The 20,519-nt window shown below is 39.2% G+C and overlaps 1 protein-coding gene across 1 annotated transcript in view; it reads left to right on the top strand.

Moving 5' to 3' along the window:
• The window catches only part of LOC122561395 (poly(U)-specific endoribonuclease-like), a 28,163-nt gene extending 8,481 nt beyond the window's left edge, over positions 1 to 19,682 (top strand). Inside the window, exons 3-9 of the mRNA XM_043713159.1 lie at positions 3,456 to 3,482; positions 6,698 to 6,715; positions 9,473 to 9,499; positions 10,880 to 11,008; positions 12,480 to 12,503; positions 15,130 to 15,147; positions 19,624 to 19,682. Coding sequence (XP_043569094.1) covers positions 3,456 to 3,482; positions 6,698 to 6,715; positions 9,473 to 9,499; positions 10,880 to 11,008; positions 12,480 to 12,503; positions 15,130 to 15,147; positions 19,624 to 19,682 — 302 coding nt within the window. The remainder of the gene's footprint in view (positions 1 to 3,455; positions 3,483 to 6,697; positions 6,716 to 9,472; positions 9,500 to 10,879; positions 11,009 to 12,479; positions 12,504 to 15,129; positions 15,148 to 19,623) is intronic.
• Positions 19,683 to 20,519: the final 837 nt, after the last annotated feature.

The raw sequence follows: 20,519 nt of genomic DNA, 5'->3' as shown, positions 1-20,519 counted from the left end.
TCTACAAGGAACAACGTTAGAAAGAGATCTGTCTGTCTGAAAAGGCCAATGACATGATATGATCGGGCTCTTAAATTGGCATTTCACTCCACTTACACAATACACAATACACAATAAAGATAAAACTTTGAAAGTACTGAGGAACAGCCAATGTACCAATGAGATTTTCTTTAAGGTTGTTGTGAATTCATGTTACTGCGTCCTGACAATATTAGATGCTTTTTTTGTGCTGCATAATATAATTCATTGGATTACTGTCAAGACATCTCTGTGCTATACTGACTCATTTGTCGAAATCAATTCAACCTGAGCTGCAGAAATTCAGTTCATTACACTGTACGGCTTTGAGATGTGCCTTTCACATTGTTGACTTCATTCTCATTTTTGCTGCTTTGGAAGGTGTCTCTGGTGGGGAAATGAGAAACCAATGGTACTGGAAGGGGATCGTTCTGACAGTGCAACATTTTGCAGGGATGATGTTATACTTGTAAAACAAACATTTCAAAAACTGATTATCTTAGTAATATTTAAGATGATTAATGTTGTTAATGTCAACATTCTAGAGAAATAGTATCTGAGCAATGGTTAGAATTGGATGAAGATCCCTCATAACTTTGGCACCAAGGCTATTTGAGTAATCCTCAGATGAACCTCACAACCTGCAAGCCAACCCTCCCTTCAGCCTCTGCAAATCTCCTCCAATCCACTAAATGATCCTGTGTATTAAAATCAATGACAATATCAGCCCATAGATTGTTTGAAATCTGCATTACAGGTAATAGGCAAGTGTTTAATATCATGACACACAACATTTTAATGAAACTTAAATCATTTCGCAACATATTACTCTAAATTAAGCATATTTTAATTTAGTTTCTGACAATTCAGGGTACCATACTTGAATGCAGTCCTTGAAATCAGGTTGAAGCCATCCATGGTCAAATAAGTTGTGATTACATTTTTCAAACAAAAGACTAAAAACTTTTTATTTTAATGCTGACCATAAATCAACATCTTAAATCTCAAAGAAAACAGGGAGATTTAACTAAGGTAAATTCTATGGATGCTAAAAATCTGAAATAAAAGCAGAAAAAGTTAGAAATAGCAACTCTGCAACATCTGTGGAGAGTTCTTATTGTGTTTTTTTAATTATATTAGTGACTGAGGGGCCTGTTAGCCCAACTGGCTAGATTGTTAATATCTGGTGCAGAATGGCACCAGATTGGCTTTGATAGTTTATGAACGCCTGCTTCCTTGTCTTACCCTATCTTTGATGTGCCGCGATACCTTTCAAGCAGTATGCAATCATTTGCCTCTCTCAAATGAGAGAGTTGTCTATGGTTTTTTTGTAGACTAGAGCTAATTTCCTCCTTGTTTATGATTCTGGTATTCCTTTTGGCCTTATACCCAAAGAAGCAGAACAAGTCCTTGAATCAAAACCAATCATGGCTACACTTTGAACAAAGAATAACAACAGAGTTTTAGTGGCTATTGTAAAGATTAGTCTGTCACCCAACTTACTAAACTCAATGTTTTAAAGCTAGATTGGACAGATTGCTGATATAAAAGAGCCTGGACAGAAACCAGGTTGATATACAGCAAGAAAGGAGATGCAATTTGTTGAAACAGGTCCGTGGGCTGATTTCATGGACAGGGAAGAATTGCTATTTAATTAATGATGGCATAAATGTGATGAAAGATATCTTTCCTAATCAAGAAGCATCAAAGAGATTAATATACTGTTATACAAAGTCACAACAGGAATTTTTCCAACTATTTACAGTATTCAGAATCATTACTGCAGAGCAACCAGAGAAAATCTTTGCCAACAACAAGCAATGACACAAAGTTTTTTATGCTAATATCTATTTTGAATCAAACAACTTAAATGAAATATTTGTGAATGATAAGTAGGTTTTGTATCACACAATTGAAGGAAGAAAGCAATGCTTTATCCTATTATGCCCTTTTCTGCCTCTGCATTGAAACCTACAATCAGAACTATTATCTCTAGACATGAATATTCCAACTCCTGGTTGCCCACCTATCCTTTACTCTCTATGAATATGAGGTCAATCAAAGCGTTGCTGCCTCTGTCCTAACTTGCAGCAAGTCCCACTCAGCTTTTTTCCCATGTACTTGCTAATGGGTTTTGGTTCCTAGAGAAGAAATACCTTGATTTTGAAATTCTCATCAATATTTTCAAATTGTTCCAATGCCTCCTGCCTCCCCCCCACCTCCTTCTTTATCTCTGTAATCCCGTTCGATCTACCATCCGGCTAGGCTTCAGCAATCTGCAAATTCCAACTGCTTGAACATGTCTGAATTTAATTAGTCCATTACCAACGGCTGTACATTCAGCTGACCAGGCTGCAAATGGTGCAAATGAATCCCTTTTTTTTGCCTATCTTCCTCCTTTGAGATGCTGTGTAAAATCTACTTCAATATGTAAACTTTGAGATATTTTATCATTGTAAATTCACTGCACAAATGTTACTTTAGTTCACATGAATCTAAAATTTGTCCCGCATATGATGATAAGGTTTTGGTATTTGCACAAAGCCTGAGAGGAGGTGAGTTAGGGCGAGAGTGGGTGTTGGGGTGGACGATTGTGCAGAGGCCTACATGTTCATTCTCAGCTTGTAACCAGGTTGTCAAGAAAAGCTTAAAGAATTGGAATTATTCACTACAGAGAAGGAAAAACTGACAGCAGTCTTAATTGAGGTTTTCAAGAAACTAGAGGAATTAAGGGAGGGTTAGTTAAATCTGTTGGCTAGGTGGCTAGATGGTGATGCAGAATATCACCATTTGCACAGATGATCCCACAAACCCCAAGTATGGTAATTGTAGGAATCATCCTCCACACCTTGTCCAATATTGATATTGTGGTAAAGCAATCCTTGGACAATGAGGATGCTATATCAGGAGAGAGATAGGAAGTAAACTGTATAGATGCATTCTGTTTGTTTCAACTAAATAGGATAAGGAAGACAGAGTGGGTCACAATTTCATGTTGTATAAGGGCAGATGGGAATAGATGTTAATAGAGTCTAATTATCTTTCCCCAAGAAGGGTGATTACTCAAGCAGTGAAAACTAATTCACTGAGTTCCTTAAAACAACACCTGAACTGGCTTCTGGCTAAGATGGAATCACCTCATGCGAAAGTTTGGTATTGAAATCTAGGAAGGCTCTACTGGATAATTTCGCTCAGGTGCGAACTTTCCTTCTTTCATAATTTGCCTGAGATTTTATTTTATTTCTGGATGGTGGTGGAGCTGTATACATTGTGTCATGGGTGACAGATTGGCTGCACATGTGAGTCTTTGGTCCTGTCCTTTTGTTCATAAATGCCAATAGTACCCAATGTTAACTATTTCCCTTTCTGACTATTAATGGTAGAGTATGCCTCAAAATAATTGCAAAGTCAAATAAGCTGAATGTGTTCCTTTACAGGATACTGTGATTCCTATCTCACATCAGGTCAGTATTATTTCAATTCATTTTCTTTTCATTTGTTGTTTTTTGCATTTTCTGATGATATGTCTGTTGCATCAATTAATCTTAATTATTGTATTTGGCGAATTAGGAGACAGTTTAAAAATAAGGATTTAAGATGCAGATGGGGGAATTTTTTTCTCTCAGAGATTAGTAAGTTCCTGGAATTGTGTTCCCAAAAATGATAGAGTCAGAGTGATTGAGTATTGTTAAGGCAGTGATAGCTAGATGATTAACGTGGAAGGGAGTCAAACAGTAACAGGGGTAGGCAAAATGTGGAACTGAGAACACATTAAGATCAGCTATTATCCTACTGAATGACAAAGCAGGCTCAAGGGGCCAAATACTCTTTTTCTGCTTCTAATTTATATTCTTGGGTGGGGTGGGGGGGGGAGGTGGAGGGGAGGTTCCTTTAACGCAGTCTGGAACCTGCTCTACCTGTACTGTACACACCCAAATTTTTTGCCAGCCTCGGAGCTAAACAAAGAATTGTCATTTTGCTGATGACTTTTGGATCCACAAATGATCCCAATTGCACATACTATCACTGGGCGAAGCTCACTCTGCACATACTGCCCTGGTGCTGTTGCATCTTAACTCTCTTCTTCCAGTGTCTGAACAAAGCAACAGAGTAAACACAATGAGCTCCAATAACTTGTCTCTAAAAGAATACTAACTGGGATGGCCAGCATTTATTGCCCATCCCTAGTTGCCCTTGACAAGGTAATTTGAAGACAAATAATTCTTCAATGGCATCTGCATGCAATCAATCAAAATGTGAACTCAGAACCCGTCATTGAGATAACTGTATCTTTTAAAACTCGGGCACATATTTGTATGATAACCCTTCAGGAAATGTCAAAGAATAGTTGGGCCACATATGGGCCAAGGAAAGATGTGCTTGCCTTGGAGGGGATCCAGGGGAGATTTACAATAATGATGCCAGGGATGAAGGACCTGTCATATGAGAAGTGATTGAGAATTATGGCTCTATATTTGATGGAGTTCAGAGGATGAGGGGAACCTCATTGAATACTGAGAGCCCTGGATAGAGTAGAAGTGTAGAAGATGTTTTCACCAGTAGGAGAGACAAGTAATCAAGGACACAGCCTCAATCAAAGGCTGATCCTTTGCAACTGAGATGAAGGGGAATTTCTTCAGCCACAGGGTAGTGAATCTGTGGAACTCATTGATGTGGAAGGCTGTGGAGCCAAGTTATTGTATGTCTTTAAGACAGTGATAGATAGTTTCTTGATTAGTAAGGAGATCTGGGACTATGAGGGAAGGCAGAAGAATGGGTTTGAGAAACATATCAGTCATGATTGAATGTTGAAGCAGATTTGAGATGAAGTAATTCTGCTTCAAAATCTTAATGGTCTTGTGATGTCACCCTTGTTGTTTAATCTATTCCTTCCATTCATAATGGTATTGATACTCGAGTGGAGCCTCCTCATATGCATCTATGGTCACTTTATCTTTTAATGGAATTGCCTATTCTTTCTCCACATTTTTTTGTTTGTTTGGCTTCCCCTTAAATATCTATGGCATTTTAAATACCATCTGCATGTGATAGCAAATATAACAGTCTCACCACTCTCTAGCTGAGGATGATTCTTTTTCTGAATTGCCTATCTGAGTTTGCAATGACAATATTGGTTTTCCAATATTGCCTATCCCTCAACTGTAAAGTCTCGATCCTTGAGCATGTCGACATCTGCCAGATCCCCATTTTTCCTGGAGCTCCCTTTTTGAATCCCTCCGGTTAGATTGGTGCCCCTGTTTTAGTACCGGATCAACACTTTATAAAGACATAAAGGACATCTAATGTGAGTATGCTAGGCAATGGGAGTATTAGTCTAAAACAATTTGCATAAAGTTATATCAGACCAAATCAATCTTCTTTCTTTAAGGTGTTGAAAAGGATCACATGGGATCGAAACTTGAAAGGACATGACAAATATACTTGTTACTAATGCATTATATTTAATCTTTTGACAGAGAATCCTTGTCCATTTAACCTATTCATGCCCCTCATGATTTTTTAGACCTCTTTAAGGTCACTTCCAAATCTTTGAAGCTCCAGGAAAAATAGCCCCAGCCTATTCAGCCTCTCTAAACACATTCAATGATTCACTGTTCTGAGGTAGAGTATCACATAGAGCAATCATCTTTCGAGAAAATAATTTTTTTCTCTGCTCTGTCTAATGTGTTTATACTAAAACGTGAATCAAAGTGTGTCAGGGACCATCTATTGTTCTATTTCCTCCTGGTACATCAGCAATACCACTTCTCCTGTATGACACAGAGTTGCTGGTCTCAAAATGATCACTGCTCCAAGAGTTGTGTCTTCCTCCTTGAGAGTGTAAAATGCCAGGGCATCGTAGGTGATGGAGCAAGTGTTGGTAAATGGGAGAGTATAGTTTGGTTTTCTCAGACCAGCACAAACATGGTGGGCTGAAGGACCTGTTTCTATGCTGAATGACATTATGACTCTTTCTGTGGAGGTCCCACTTCATACAAATGAGATCGGCCATCTCATGAAATACTAAAATGCAATGATCTGGTCAAGTTGTATGGGCTTGCCTCAGTAATTATACTATGGAGCTGGGAGCCTACTCTTGTTGTACAATCAATCCCTACCATTCTTGCTGTAGTGTAGCCTCCTCATGTACTTCTTCATTCATGTCTTTTAATAGAACTTTCTCTTCCTTCTCGATTGTAAGCTTGTCTTGCTTCTATTTTCATTTCTTATCGGATTTCAATTACCATGTACACTGGCAACAGTCCCGCCACTCTCTAGTTGAAGATTTTTTTTTCTGGATTGACTGTTTGTTTTCTCAATGACAACTCAATATTGTTTTCTAATGTTGTTTATCCCTGACTTGGAAAGTCTTGAACCTTGAACATGACAACACTTGCTAATTCCCCACTTTTTTCCTGGAGTTACCTGTTGAATCCCTCCAATCAGATTGGTGCCCCTGTTTTAATATCAGATCAATACTTAATAAAGTTGTAAGGGGTATCCTATGTGAATATGTTGGGTGATGGGAGTATTAATTTAAAATAATTGGCATAAAGTTATATCAGACCAAATCAATTTCTTTCTTTAATGCTGTTAAAAGGATCACATGGGGTCTGAATCTTGAATGGATATGGAAAATATTTTTGTTACTAATTCATTATTTTTAATGTTTTGACAGAATCAACATCAGCGACAGGTATGGGAAATATCTTCAAGATTCACATTTCAATCATTAAAGTTCATTACATGTGTTTTGCTTGGTTCCCCCAACACTTGCCATTAACCCCCACACCCACCTCCAATTCTTAATCATTACCCCTGATAACTTTATACACCATTCTTGCTCTAAATTGCTTTGAATTTATTCAATGATTCGCTGCTCTGATGTACATTATTGCACGGAGCAACCAGTTTCAGTGTTTATTCTAAAATTGCATTTTTTTTGATTCCCCAACAAGGAGCAACATCATGGGCTGAATTTTATTGGTTACCCGTAGGAGAGAAAGTGGTCATGTTTATGGCTAAAATTAGCTTAGTGTTGTGTTGATGATGTGAGTGCCAAAGTGAATCCAACATAATGCCAGACCTACTTGGGACCGGGGCCACCTATTACAGAGTCATACAGTCACAGAGATGTCCAGCACGGAAACAGACTCTTCAGTCCAACTCATCCATGCTGACCATCCTAACCTAATCTAGTCCTATTTGCCAGCACTTGGCCACATCCCTCTAAACCCTTCCTATTCACACACCAATCCAGATGCCATTTAAATATTGTAATTGTACTAGTTTCCACCATTGTATCTGGCAGCTCTTTCCATACACACACCACCCTCTGCCTGAAAAAGTTGCTCCTTGGGTCGGTTTTAAATTTTTCCCCTTTCACCCTAAACCTATGTCCTCTAGTTCTGGACTCCCCTACATTGCTGAAAGTACTAGTCTTGTAGCAAAGCACACTTTACTCATACACTGTAGTTCAAATTCATCAAAAGAAAGAAGTTGGAATAAAACTCTACTGGAAAACTTAACAATAATAGATTGTTTAACTACAGGTGAACTATCCTTTATCCGAAATGCTTGGGACCAGCTGGTTTTCAGAATTCTGAATTTTTCAAATTTCAGAATAAGTGACATTTTGATGTTTAAATTTTTAAAACTCTTACCCAACAGTAGATACACTGTGAGTAAAACGAGCCCTGTAACAGAATTGAGGCTTGCCAGTGCTGGGTCATTCTCCCACTCATCACATCTAAGTGACACGCATCAAGTGGGTGTGGAGTTAGGTTAACTGTTTGCACGCTAAACAACCTTGTTAATGAGAAAAAAACTTCAGATTTTGAAATATTTTGGATTTCGGATGAAGGGTCGTCTACCTGTACTAAACACTAGCTATTGCAATATTGTAACATTCCATTAACATACTTAAGTAAAGGCAAATTCAGTAAAATAGATAGTCTCATGCAATCCTCCATTCGAGGATGAAAACCTTTAAAAGAAAACAGAGTTGCAGGGAAAGATATACTACAACTTCCAAACCCTCTTCAGGACCCCAGCAACTGTTACTAAAAGCCAAAACTAAAAAACTGGCTCTGGGGGAGCTTAACCCTGTCCATTCAGGCTACTTCTATTGCTCCAACTTTTTAAAACAAAATCCGAAGGCCTCACAAGCTGTTTATTTTATTAGATCCACACCTTTTCCCCTCTTTGAACCTCTTCAAAGAAAAGGACAAAGTGCATCTCTTAAAGCCATTGTGCTGTCACATTGCATATCAAGTCTAGAATGGTTTAATCACTAACTGGCTCCTCAGTATACTGTTCTGGAGATGAATACCACACTCCACATTGGTACACACCAGGAGTTCATGTTTTGCATCATTAATGTTGATTTGGTTAATATTGTCTATATGCAATTTGGGATTACCCATAACTGTATTGCCCACAAGCATTGTAGTGCACTTAAATTCTTGATTTCATGTACCTTACATTAATACTGCAGTTTTGATTATAAACAACTGCCAGTGATTGCTATCCTGATACACCAGTAATACTGGGAGCGGCCACCTCTCCTTGTGTGACACAGAGCTGCTGGTCTCAGACTGATCACTACTTCAAGAGTAGCGTCTTCCTTCATGAGAGCGTAGAATGCCAGGGCATTGTAGACTAGGGAGCAAGTGCAGGTATAGTTTGGAATGTGTTTGTCAGCAGAGACCTGGTTGGCCGAACGGCCTGTTTCTATGCTGTATGCCTCCATGACTCTACGTGTGGAAGTTTCACTTCATACAAATCAAAGGGCTATCTCATGAAAGACTAAAGTAAGCCAACCTTGTCAAATGGTCTTGGGTTCGCCTCAGTAATTATGCTGTGGTGCTGGGAATCTCTTATTGTTGTGCAGTCTATCCCTACCATTCTTGCTTGTATATCAATGAGCTTATGGATTCTCCTCATATACTTCTTTATTCACATCTGCTCGTTTGTAAACTTGTCTGGCATCTACCCATATGTCCACAGGATTTCAATTATCTTCTACATCTGCTAAAATCTCACCACTTTTAGTTGAGAATGTTTTATCTGTATTGATTGCTTGTTTTCTCAAAGACAGCTTCATATTGATTTTCTAGTATTGCTTTTCCCTGAACTGGAAAGTTTAGAACCTTGAACATTTTGTCACCTATCAATTCCCCATTTTTCCTGGAACTCCCTGCTTACATTCCTCCAGTCAGATTGGTGCCTCTATTATAATATTGGATCAACAATTAATAAAGTCATAAGTGACATCCTATGTGAATATGCTGGGTATTGGGAGCATTACTTTAAACAACTGGCATAAACTTTTATCAAATCAAATTAAACTTCTATCTTTAATGCTATTGAAAAGGGTGACAAGTGGTATGATGCTTGAATGGATATGGCAAATATTCTTGTTACTAATTCTTTATTTTTAATGTTTTGACAGTCATTCCTGAAACAACAGGGCCAGCAGGTATGGAAAATATCTTCAAGAAAATGTATTGATTTACTTATCAATGATTAAAGTTCATTTCATGTACTTTGCCTACTTCCTTCAACACACCCCACAACACTTAATCATTACCCCGATACCTTGATAGACCGACGTTGGTCTAAAGTACCTTCAACATATTCAATTATTCACTGCTCTGATGTAGAGTATTATGTAGAACAACCACTTTTAGGGAAAATAAATATCTTCTCAGCTCTATTTTAAGTGTTGATGCTAAAATATGGACCAAAGTGTGGATTCATTTGTATCTGTGGATACATTTCCTCTTGGTACACCAGTTGTACTGGGAGTGACCACCTTTCCTGGTGTGACACAGAGTTGCTGGTCTCAGACTTGCCACTGCTCCAAGAGTTGCTCTCCCTCCTTGAAAGCATAAAATGCCAGGCCATCATAGTCTATAGACAAAATGCAGGGAAATGAGATGAGTATAGTTTGGTTTTTGTATGTCGGCATTGACATGGTTGGCCGACCATTGCTGTATGCATCCATGACTTCATGGGAAGGTCTCACGTCAGACAAATCAAAGGGCCATCTCACGAAAGACTGAAGTCAGGTGAACTTGTTAACTGGCATCGGGTTCATCTCAGTAATTATGTTGTGGTGCTAGGAAGCTATCCTTGGTGTACAATCTATCACTGCAATTCTCGCTGGTACTGATGCTCCACTGGAGCCTCCTCATAACCTTTTTTACTCATGTCTTTTAATGCACTCGTCCATTCCGTCTTGATCATACTCTTGTCTGGCTTCTACTTATACGTCCATAGGACTTCAACTATCATCTCCAATCACTCTCTCACTGAGGAGCTTCTTTTCTGAATTGCCTGTTTGATTTCTCAACGACAATTTAGAATTGATTTTCCAATATTGCTAATCCCTCAACTGGAAAGTCTAGAACCTTGAACATGTTGACACCTGCCAATTTTTCCTGGAGGTCCCTTTTTGAATCACTCCAGCCAGATTGGTGCCACTAGTATAATACCGGATCAACACTTAATAAAGTCATGAAGGGCATCCTATGTGAAAATGCTGGCTGATAGGAGTACTATGTTGAAACAGTTGACATAAAGTTATATCAGACGGAATCAATCTTCTTTCTTCAATGGTGTTGAAAGTGATCACATGATGTCTGAGGCTGGAATGGATATGGCAAATATTCTTGTTACAAAAACATTCTTTTTTATATTTTGCTGTGGCCCCTATAACAGTATGGACAGCACGTATGCAAGGTTTCTTCAAAATAATGTATTGATTCATTTTCAATGATTGATGTTCATTATATTTCTCTGGTCATTGTAATCTGAAACTTTGTTTATAATTAACATAACTTCAAACCTAACACAGCATTCACTGTTGGTTCATGCCGATACAACTGCGGAAGATATTCATCAGGATGTTCCTGCGATCACAACTGTGTTCACAATGGCAACTGCTGCCCAGATTTCTGTTATCAATGTCCTTACATTAATTCTGGTAAGTGTTTTTTTTAGTAAATATTTAAATTTATATTTATTAGTGTATTATCATTAACACAATAGGTGATAAATCTGAGAATGGGACATCAAGAAAGCTTGTTTCTACTTTTGTGAATCAGTGTAGTTGAGTTCAGGTAATGTGTGATTTCTTTTCCTGCAGTGTATGGTGTATTCCAGGATATTATGTCAGGACAGGTCTGTTCTGTACTGTTTCAAAAACCTGTTTGAGTCGAAAAAATGCTTTCATCATGCCCAGGTTGTGAATGAGTTGATACAGTCCTGATTTTGATGAAGGCATTGGACAGGCATTCGAATTATGTCCTGGTAATGACACATTATATCATCAGGAACATCCACCTTCCAGTCAGGATTAGATTTCAATTGGGTTTTCATAAGGATGAGAATCTTGAGAGTTTTTTCCTGATGTTTAAAATTGCTGACACTTTCAGGAAGTAGTTTCCCATGTGATGAAGGTTTTCCTTTGTATTTCAAGGGTACAGCTCCAATCACTTGCTCTCTTTCATATTGCTTGACTTATCATCATCAGGGGAGTCAGTTAGATCAGACAGCTGGATGGGGCCATTTTGTGAACAGAGTGACACCATCAGTGTGGTTTCAATTCCAACATTGACTGAGATTTCCATGAAGGATTCTCCTTGTCAGCCCTTGTCAGCATGGGGAGTGGTGACCCTCAGGTTAAACCACCAACAGTCATGTCTCTTTCTCTCTGTATTCACAGAGCAGCCATATGGTTTGGTAGGAGGATGGTTAATGATCATTCTCCCAGGCCTGCAGTCAGTGTGGCAGCAGAGAGGAGGATATAATGCAAGGACAGAGGAGGAGGAAAGGGAGACAGCTCTCTATACAATGCTATATTCACCCAGGGTCCTCAAGGAAAAAACTCCTGACATCAACATCACCAAGGAAAACTATCCATGACAACTCTCATTTCCAAAGCATGTGCTCATTGAAATTTTTTACCACGAACAGAGAAAGCTGTATTGTCAGTGACTGAGACAATAATATTCACCTCTCAATTTGCCATCTGCTTTATTACTGGAGGTGATTGACCCTCTGAGTGACCACGCAAGGTTGTTTTTATTGTGTCTCTGGTCAACTGTGATTTTGTCAGCCAAAATACATTTACATTGTACAGGCTATAATTGACTGAATATACACGGCATTTAAGTACAGAGATTAATCCTTAATAGCAAAGATTTGCACTGCTGAATTTGTGTTGGTGTGCACACATTTCATTTTATTTCATTTTATTAAATATTGTATATCTTGTACCTTGGCTGTGATAAGCTCCCTCTGATCATTTTCTCCTCGTCACTTGTTTGTCAAGGTTAATAATACTTGATGTTTATAATCTCTTTGTGCTATTTCAATATTTTTGAGTAGAAATAGTAAAAGATTCTTCTTACATATTTGACAAATTTAGTAAGTTGGATTGTGTTCCTCTATAGGATACTGTGGATATACAACAACAGGTCAGTAATAGTTAAAATAATTTGATTTAATTTGTCAGCTTGCACATTTGGGGACGCTGTGTCAGTCGCAATATTTAATTCTCGAAATTTAACTGTTGTGACATGAGATAAACCCTTCTGCTAATTTCAACCAGGCACACAGAAGCTAACATCACACTGTAATCTGGTAAATTTTGAGTGGCAAAGAACAATCCCAAATATTACTATTTAAAGAAAAAATTAACAATTTTATTCTTTAAGTCTAAAAGAGAACATTAAACAACAACTATTTACAACTCCTTTCTCTTACACCTATTTTTAGCCCCCACTCTAAATTCCCTCTTAAATTTACGGCATATCAATTTTCAAAACCAGTTGTCATCTTCAGATGTCGAACTTCCTCTGTAGATTCCTCTAGGTCATTTTCAGTCTTCTGCCGCACAACTTTCTTAGGGACAGGTATCTTTCAGAGAGCGATTCTGCTGGCAGCCTGTTGGGCCTGGCTGCTCTATGCTGTTCTCCTCAACTGTTCAAAATACCCAAAAACCCTAAAACATCAGACCGGCTCATTGGTTTGCTGTCATCCAAAACAGTAAAATTCAAGTTCAATTGGATTTTGGATTCTGGGGTATAATGTAAATTGATTGGCTGAATTTGAAGTTGTTGTGTATCATGGCAATGCAGCTCCAGCTTTTTGTTTCACAGCCAAATGTTATATTTCTAAATTTTTCAGCATATTCTGTGCCAGCCAGAAGTTTTAGCTTCCTTAAAGATACAGTACATGTCTACAACTTCATAACATGAGAAAATTGTCATGTATCTAGACTGCTGTCTCTAGCCAACGTTTCCAGTATCTTTCTCATGCACAGATAAAATAGACATCGATTACCTCATCAAGAAATTGCTTGATTGCTTTTTATTTCTTTAATTCTGTTCAAAAGCATCAAATGATTTTGGAGCTTCAATATTTGCAGAATCAGCATAGCATCTACATGAGATGATCTAAGAGCAGTAGAAGGTCATTTTGCCCCTTGAGATATTTCCACCATTCTATAAGAGCATGAGCTTCCAAATTCCCCAGAAACCCCGAATCATTGCTCTGAGTACCTCATCAACAAAAATTAGTCAAATTCCCTTGAACATAGAATCAAATAATCACAGAGCTGTACAGCATGGAATCAGACCTTTCAGTCCAACTCCTCCTTGCCAACCAGATATCTGAAATAAATCTAGTCCCATTTGCTAACATATCCCTCTAAACCCTTCCTATTCATATACCTATCCAGTTGCCTTTTACATGTTGTAATTGTACCAGCCTCCACCACTTCCTCTGGTGGCTCATTCCATACACATACTACCCTCTGTCTGAAAATGTTACCCCTTGGGTCTCTTTTAAATCTTTCCTCCCTCATTTCAAACCTATGCCCTCTAGTTTTAGATTCCCCCACCCCAGGACAAAGGAAGTGTCTGTTTAGCCTATCTATGCCCCTCATGATTTTATAAAACTCTATAAAGTCACATCTCAGCCTCTGATCCTCCAAGGAAAATAGCCCCAGCCTGTTCCACCTCTCAAAATTCATTCACTGATTCACTGTTCTGAGGTAACTTATCATGTAGAGCAATCACCTTCCAAGAAAATAATTTTTTTCTCAGCTTTGTCTGATGTGTTTATACTAAAATGTGGACCAAACTGTGTCAGGGCATCTATTGTTCCACTTCCTCCTGGTACACCAGCAATACCACCTCTCCTGGTGTGACACAGAGTTGCTGGTCTCAAACTAATCACTGCTCCAAGAATTGCTTCCTCCTCCTTGAGAGTGTAAAATACCAGGGCATTGTAGGTGATGGAGCAAGTACAGGTTAATTGGAGAGTATAGTTTGGTTTTTGCAGGTCAGCACAAACATGGTGGTCTGAAGGCCCTGTTTCTATGCTGGATATATCATTCTTTCTGTGGAGGTCCCACTCCATATGAATGAGACGGCAATCTTATGAAATACCAAAGGGCATTGATCTGGTCAAGTTGTGTTGAGTGTGCCTCAGTAATTGTACTGTGGAGCTGGGAGCCAACCCTTGTTGTACAATCAATCCCTACCATTCCTGTTGGTATTGATACTGTAGTGGATCCTCCTCATGTACTCCAACATTCACATCTTTTAATAGAATTTTCTCTTCAATCTTGATTCTATGCTGTCTCGTTTCTACTTTTATATCTTATCGAATTTCAATTATCATCTACATTGGCAACATTCTCGCCACTCTCTAGTTAAGGTTTTTTTTTCTGAATTGCTGTTTTGGTTTCGCCATGACTATTCCATTTTGCTCATCCCTGACCTGGATAGTCATGAACCTTGAACATGACAACACTTGCTAATTCCATTTTCCCTGGAGATTCCTGTTGAAACCCTCCAATCAGATTGGTGCCCCTGTTTTAATACAAGATTGCCATTTCAGAGAGGCATGAAGGATATCCTATATGAATAATGTGGGATGATGGGAACATTAATTTAAAATAATTGACATAAAGTTATATTAGACTGAATCAATCTTCTTTCTTTAATGCTGTTAAGAGGATCACATGCGGTCTGAAGCTTAAAGGGTATGGAAAATATTCTTGTTACTAATTCATTATTTTTAATGTTTCGACAGAAACATCAACAACATCAGGTATGGAAAATATCTTCAAGAAAATGTTCCTATTCACTTTTCAGTCATTAAACTTCATTACACATGTTTTACTTGCGTCTCTCAACACTTCCCACTCAACTCCACATCCACCCCCAATAGATTGGTGTGTCTCTGTTATAATACCGGATCAAAGTTGAAACTTTATTGCTGGAACAGCACAGCAGGTCAGGCAGCATCCAGGGAACAGGAGATTCGACGTTTCGGGCACAGGCCCTTCCTATTTATATACCTATTCAATTGCTTTTTATATATTGTAATTTGTACCAGCTTCCAGCACTTCCTCTGGTGGCTCATTCCATACATGTATTACCCTCTATCTGAAAATGTTACCCCTTTATGCCCCTCTTAAATCTTTCCCCTCTCATTTCAAGCATGTGCCCTCTCGATTTCAACTCCCCCACCTCAGGACAAAGAATGTATCTGTTTAACTTAGAAATACCCCCCATGATTTTATGAACCCCTATAAGGTCACCTCCTAGCTTTGGACGCTCCAGGGAAAATAGCCCCAGCCTTTGCAGGCTCTCTAAATATATTCAATTATTTACTTTTTTGAGGTAGATTATCACGTAGAGCCATCACCTTCTGAGAAAATAATTTTTTTCTCTGCTCTGTCTTAAGTGTTTATACTAAAATGTAGACCTAAGTGTGTCAGGGGCCATCTACTGTTCCATTTCCTCCTGGTACACCAGCAATACCAGCTCTCCTGGTATGACACAAAGCTGTTGGTCTCAGACTAATCACTGCTCCAAGAGGTGTGTCTTCCTCCTTGAGAGTGTAAAATGCCAGGATATCACAGGTGATGAAGCAAGTACAGGCAATTGGGAGAATATAATTTGGTTTTTACAGGTCATCACAAACAGGGTGGGCTGAAGGGCCTGTTTCTATGCTGAATATCTGACTCTTTCTGTGGAGGTCCCACACCGTACAAATGAGGGCCATCTTATGAAATAACAAAGTGCATTGATCTGGTCAAGTTGTGTTGGCCTTGCCTCTGTAATTATACTGTGGTGCTGGGTGCCTACCCTTGTTGTAAAATCGGTCCCTACCATTCCTCTGGTATTGATACTGTAGAAGAGCCTCCTCATATGCTTCTTCATTCATGTCTCTTAATAGAATCTGTCTCACTTCTACTTTTATATCTGATCGGATTTTACTTATCATATACATTGGCAATAGTCTCGCCACTCTCTAGTTAAGGTTTACTGTTCTGAATTACTTGTTTGATTTATCAATGACTATTCCATAGACAGTCATGAACCTTGAACATGACAACGCTTGCTAATTCCAGGGGCTATTTTCCCTGGAGCGTCCAAAGCTAGGAGGTGACCTTATAGGGGTTCATAAAATCATGGGGGGTATTTCTAAGTTAAACAGATACATTCTTTGTCCTGAGGTGGGGGAGTTGAAATCGAGAGGGCACATGCTTGAAATGAGAGGGGAAAGATTTAAGAGGGGCATAAAGGGGTAACATTTTCAGATAGAGGGTAATACATGTATGGAATGAGCCACCAGAGGAAGTGCTGGAAGCTGGTACAAATTACAATATATAAAAAGCAATTGAATAGGTATATAAATAGGAAGGGTTTAGAGGGATATGGGCTAAACAGCATGTGATCATTTTAACAATATTAAAGAAAGAAGACGATTCGGTCTGATATAATGTTATGCCAATTGTTTGAAATTAATACTCCCATCACCCAGCATTTTCACATAGGATGATTTCTCTGACTTCAGAAAGTCTTGATCCGGTATTATGCCTCTGTAATTATACTGTGGTGCTGGGTGCCTACCCTTGTTGTAAAATCGGTCCCTACCATTCCTCTGGTATTGATACTGTAGAAGAGCCTCCTCATATGCTTCTTCATTCATGTCTCTTAATAGAATCTGTCTCACTTCTACTTTTATATCTGATCGGATTTTACTTATCATATACATTGGCAATAGTCTCGCCACTCTCTAGTTAAGGTTTACTGTTCTGAATTACTTGTTTGATTTATCAATGACTATTCCATAGACAGTCATGAACCTTGAACATGACAACGCTTGCTAATTCCAGGGGCTATTTTCCCTGGAGCGTCCAAAGCTAGGAGGTGACCTTATAGGGGTTCATAAAATCATGGGGGGTATTTCTAAGTTAAACAGATACATTCTTTGTCCTGAGGTGGCCCGGGTCTCTGGCGCTGTGAGGCATCAGTGCTAACCACTGTGCCACCGTGCCGCCCACAAAAGTAACCCACCCAGACCCATTTCTCTCCCACTAATGCACCTGACACTATGGGGAATTTAGCATGGCCACTTCACCTGACTTGCACATCTTTGGACTGTGGGAGGAAACCCACACAGACACAGGGAGAATGTGCAAACTCCACACAGACCTGAGGCTGGAATTGAACTTGGGATCCTGGTGCTGTGAAGCAGCAGTGCTAACCACTGAGCTACCGTGCTACCCCATCATCATCATCATCATGTATCATCATCATGGGGGTCAGTTAGATCAGTTGGCTGAATGGCTGTTTTGCATTGCAGACTGATATCATCAGTCTGGATTCAATCCCTGCACTGACTGAGGTTTCTATGAAGGACTCTCCTTTTCAGTTGCTACGCTTGCTTGTTGTATAGTGACCCTCAGGTTAAACCACCACCAATGTCTCTCTCTCTAACAACAGAGCAGCCTGATGGTCTCCTGAGCCTATGTTCCCTCATCATCTTCCAAGGCCTGCAGTTGGTGTGGCAGCACAGATGAGAATGTGGTACAAGGAGAGAGGAGGAGGAAAGGAAGAGAGCTCTCCACAAACAATGCTATATTCACTCAGGGTCCTCACGGAACAAATTCCTGACATCATCCTCACCAAGAAACAACTTCCGTGATAACCCTCATTTCCAAAGCCAGTGCTCATTGAAATTTCTCACCACTGGCAGTCACAAATTTACTCTCAGTGACTGTGACCACAATGTTCACTTCTTAATTTGCCATCCACTGTTTTATAGGAGGTGGCTGACCCTCTGAGTGAGCAGGCTAGGGTGCTTATTTTGTCTTTCTGGTCAACTGTGGCTTTGCCATATTATACAGGATATCATTAACTGAATACTCGTGGCTTTGTAAGTACTGCATTTAAATACCAAGATGGCACCATAACAACAAAGACATGCACTGCCAAATTTATGCAGGTGTGCTGCACATTTCATTTTATTTGTAGATGTACATATATTGTATATATTGAATGCTATATTGACAATCTGCCCCCAACGCTTGTCATTTTGTTCTCATCATTTGTTTGTCAATCCCACAACATCTGAAATGTATCGTCTTTTTCTCATGTGTTATATTGAAATTTTTATGAGTCAGAACGGTAAAAGATTCTTCCTATGTACTTGACAAATTCAATAAGTTGAATATGTTCCTCTACAGGGTACTGCAGTGAATTCTCAACAAGTCAGTAAGACTTTAATAAATTTTATTGAATTTGTTAATTTGTATATTGGGGATGCTATGCCTATCACAATAATTGATTGTAATGAGTGTACTCAAAGAATCACATCTCTGGTTTCATGTAGTATTTGTGCATTCTGTCTAACTCCTCCCTATTATTGCTATAATCTAAACATCATCTAAAAGTCTGTTGTCCCTTCTCAGTTAGGGATATTACTGATTATCTGACATAATGATCCAGGGCATTGTCGGCTAGGGGCAAGTAGGAGTAAATGGAATGAGCATAGTTTGGTTTTTCCAGTTCAGCACAGACATGGTTGGCTGAAGAGCCCATTTCCCTGCTGTATGGCTCTATGTGTCTTTGTGTGGAAGCCCCACTTCATAGAAATGCTAAAGTGAATTGATTTGGTCAAATGGTGTTTGGCTCGCCTCAGTAATTATACCATGGTGCTCAGAACCTAGCCTTGTTGGATACTCTATCCCTAACCTTCTTGCTGATTTTGATACCATAATGGAGCCTCCGGATATACTTCCTTATTGACGTCATTTAATAGAATTTTCTATTACTTCTGGATCGTATGCTTGTCTCGCTTCTACTTATGTATCTATCAGATTTCAGTTTTCATCTACATCTCACCGTTCTGTATCTGATGATGTGTTTTTCTAAAATGCCTGTTTGATTTCTCAATGACAATTCAAAATTGTTTGTTATATGTTGCTTTTACCCCTCCTGGAGAGGCTTGAACCTTGAACATGTCGACACTTCCCCATTTTTCCTGAATTTCCCTGTTTGAAGCCCTCCAGTCAGATTACTAGATGAACACTTAATAAAGTCAGAAAGGACATCCTATTTGAATATGTTGGGTGATGGGAGCATTAATTTAAAAGATTTGGCATAAAGTTGAATCAGACCAAATCAACCATCTTTCTTTAAGGCTGTTGAAAAGGATCACATGATGTCTGAGGCTTGAAGCAGAATGGCAAATATTCTTGTTAATAATGCATTATTTTTAATGTTTTGACAGGCTTTACTGAAACAACATTGACACCAGGTATGGAAAATATCTTCAAGAGAATGTATTAATTCATTTTTCAATGATTAAGGTTCATTACGGGCGTTTTTGTTGTTTCCCCCAACCCCAACCCGAGTCATGACCCCACCTCCCCAAAAGCCTGATCATTTCCCCTGATATCTTTGGAGACCAAACTTTGTGTGAATTACTTTGAACATAATCAATGATTTAGTGCTCTGACGTAAAGTATCGCACAGAGCAATGCTCTACGGGAAAATAAACAAGTCTGTTTTCGGTGTTTATTTGAAAATTATAACCCGTGTTTTTTGGATTGCTCAACAAGGGGCAATGTCATGGGCTGGATCTTATGGGTGACCTGTACGAGAGAAAGCAGTCACATATATGGCTAGAATTAGCTTGCTGTGGTGTTGATGGTGTGCCTGCTGATGTGAAACAAGCATTATGCTAGTTCTACAATGGATTTATGTTCCATTTTGCCCTGGTACACCACCAAAACTGGGAGTGGCCTCCTTTCCTGATGTAATACAGAGCTGTTGGTATCAGAATGACACTGCTCCAAATTTGGGCCTTCATCCATGGGCGGCACAGTGGCACAGTGGTTAGCACTGCTGCCTCACAGCGACAGAGACCCGGGTTCAATTCCCGACTCAGGCGATTGACTGTGTGGAGTTTGCACATTCTCCTCGTGTCTGCGTGGGTTTCCTCCGGGTGCTCCGGTTTCCTCCCACAGTCCAAAAGATGTGCAGGTCAGGTAAGAAGGGGTAAATGTAGGGGTATGGGTGGGTTGCGCTTCGGCGGGTCGGTGTGGACTTGTTGGGCCAAAGGGTCTGTTTCCACACTGTAAGTAATCTAATCTAATCTAATCCTTCAGAGCATAAAATGCTAGG

Source organism: Chiloscyllium plagiosum, chromosome 22, assembly GCF_004010195.1.
Source record: "Chiloscyllium plagiosum isolate BGI_BamShark_2017 chromosome 22, ASM401019v2, whole genome shotgun sequence".
NCBI classification, from domain to species: domain Eukaryota; kingdom Metazoa; phylum Chordata; class Chondrichthyes; order Orectolobiformes; family Hemiscylliidae; genus Chiloscyllium; species Chiloscyllium plagiosum.
Note: the sequence above shows the minus strand (reverse complement) of the source record. Positions and strands in the feature narration are given on the sequence as shown.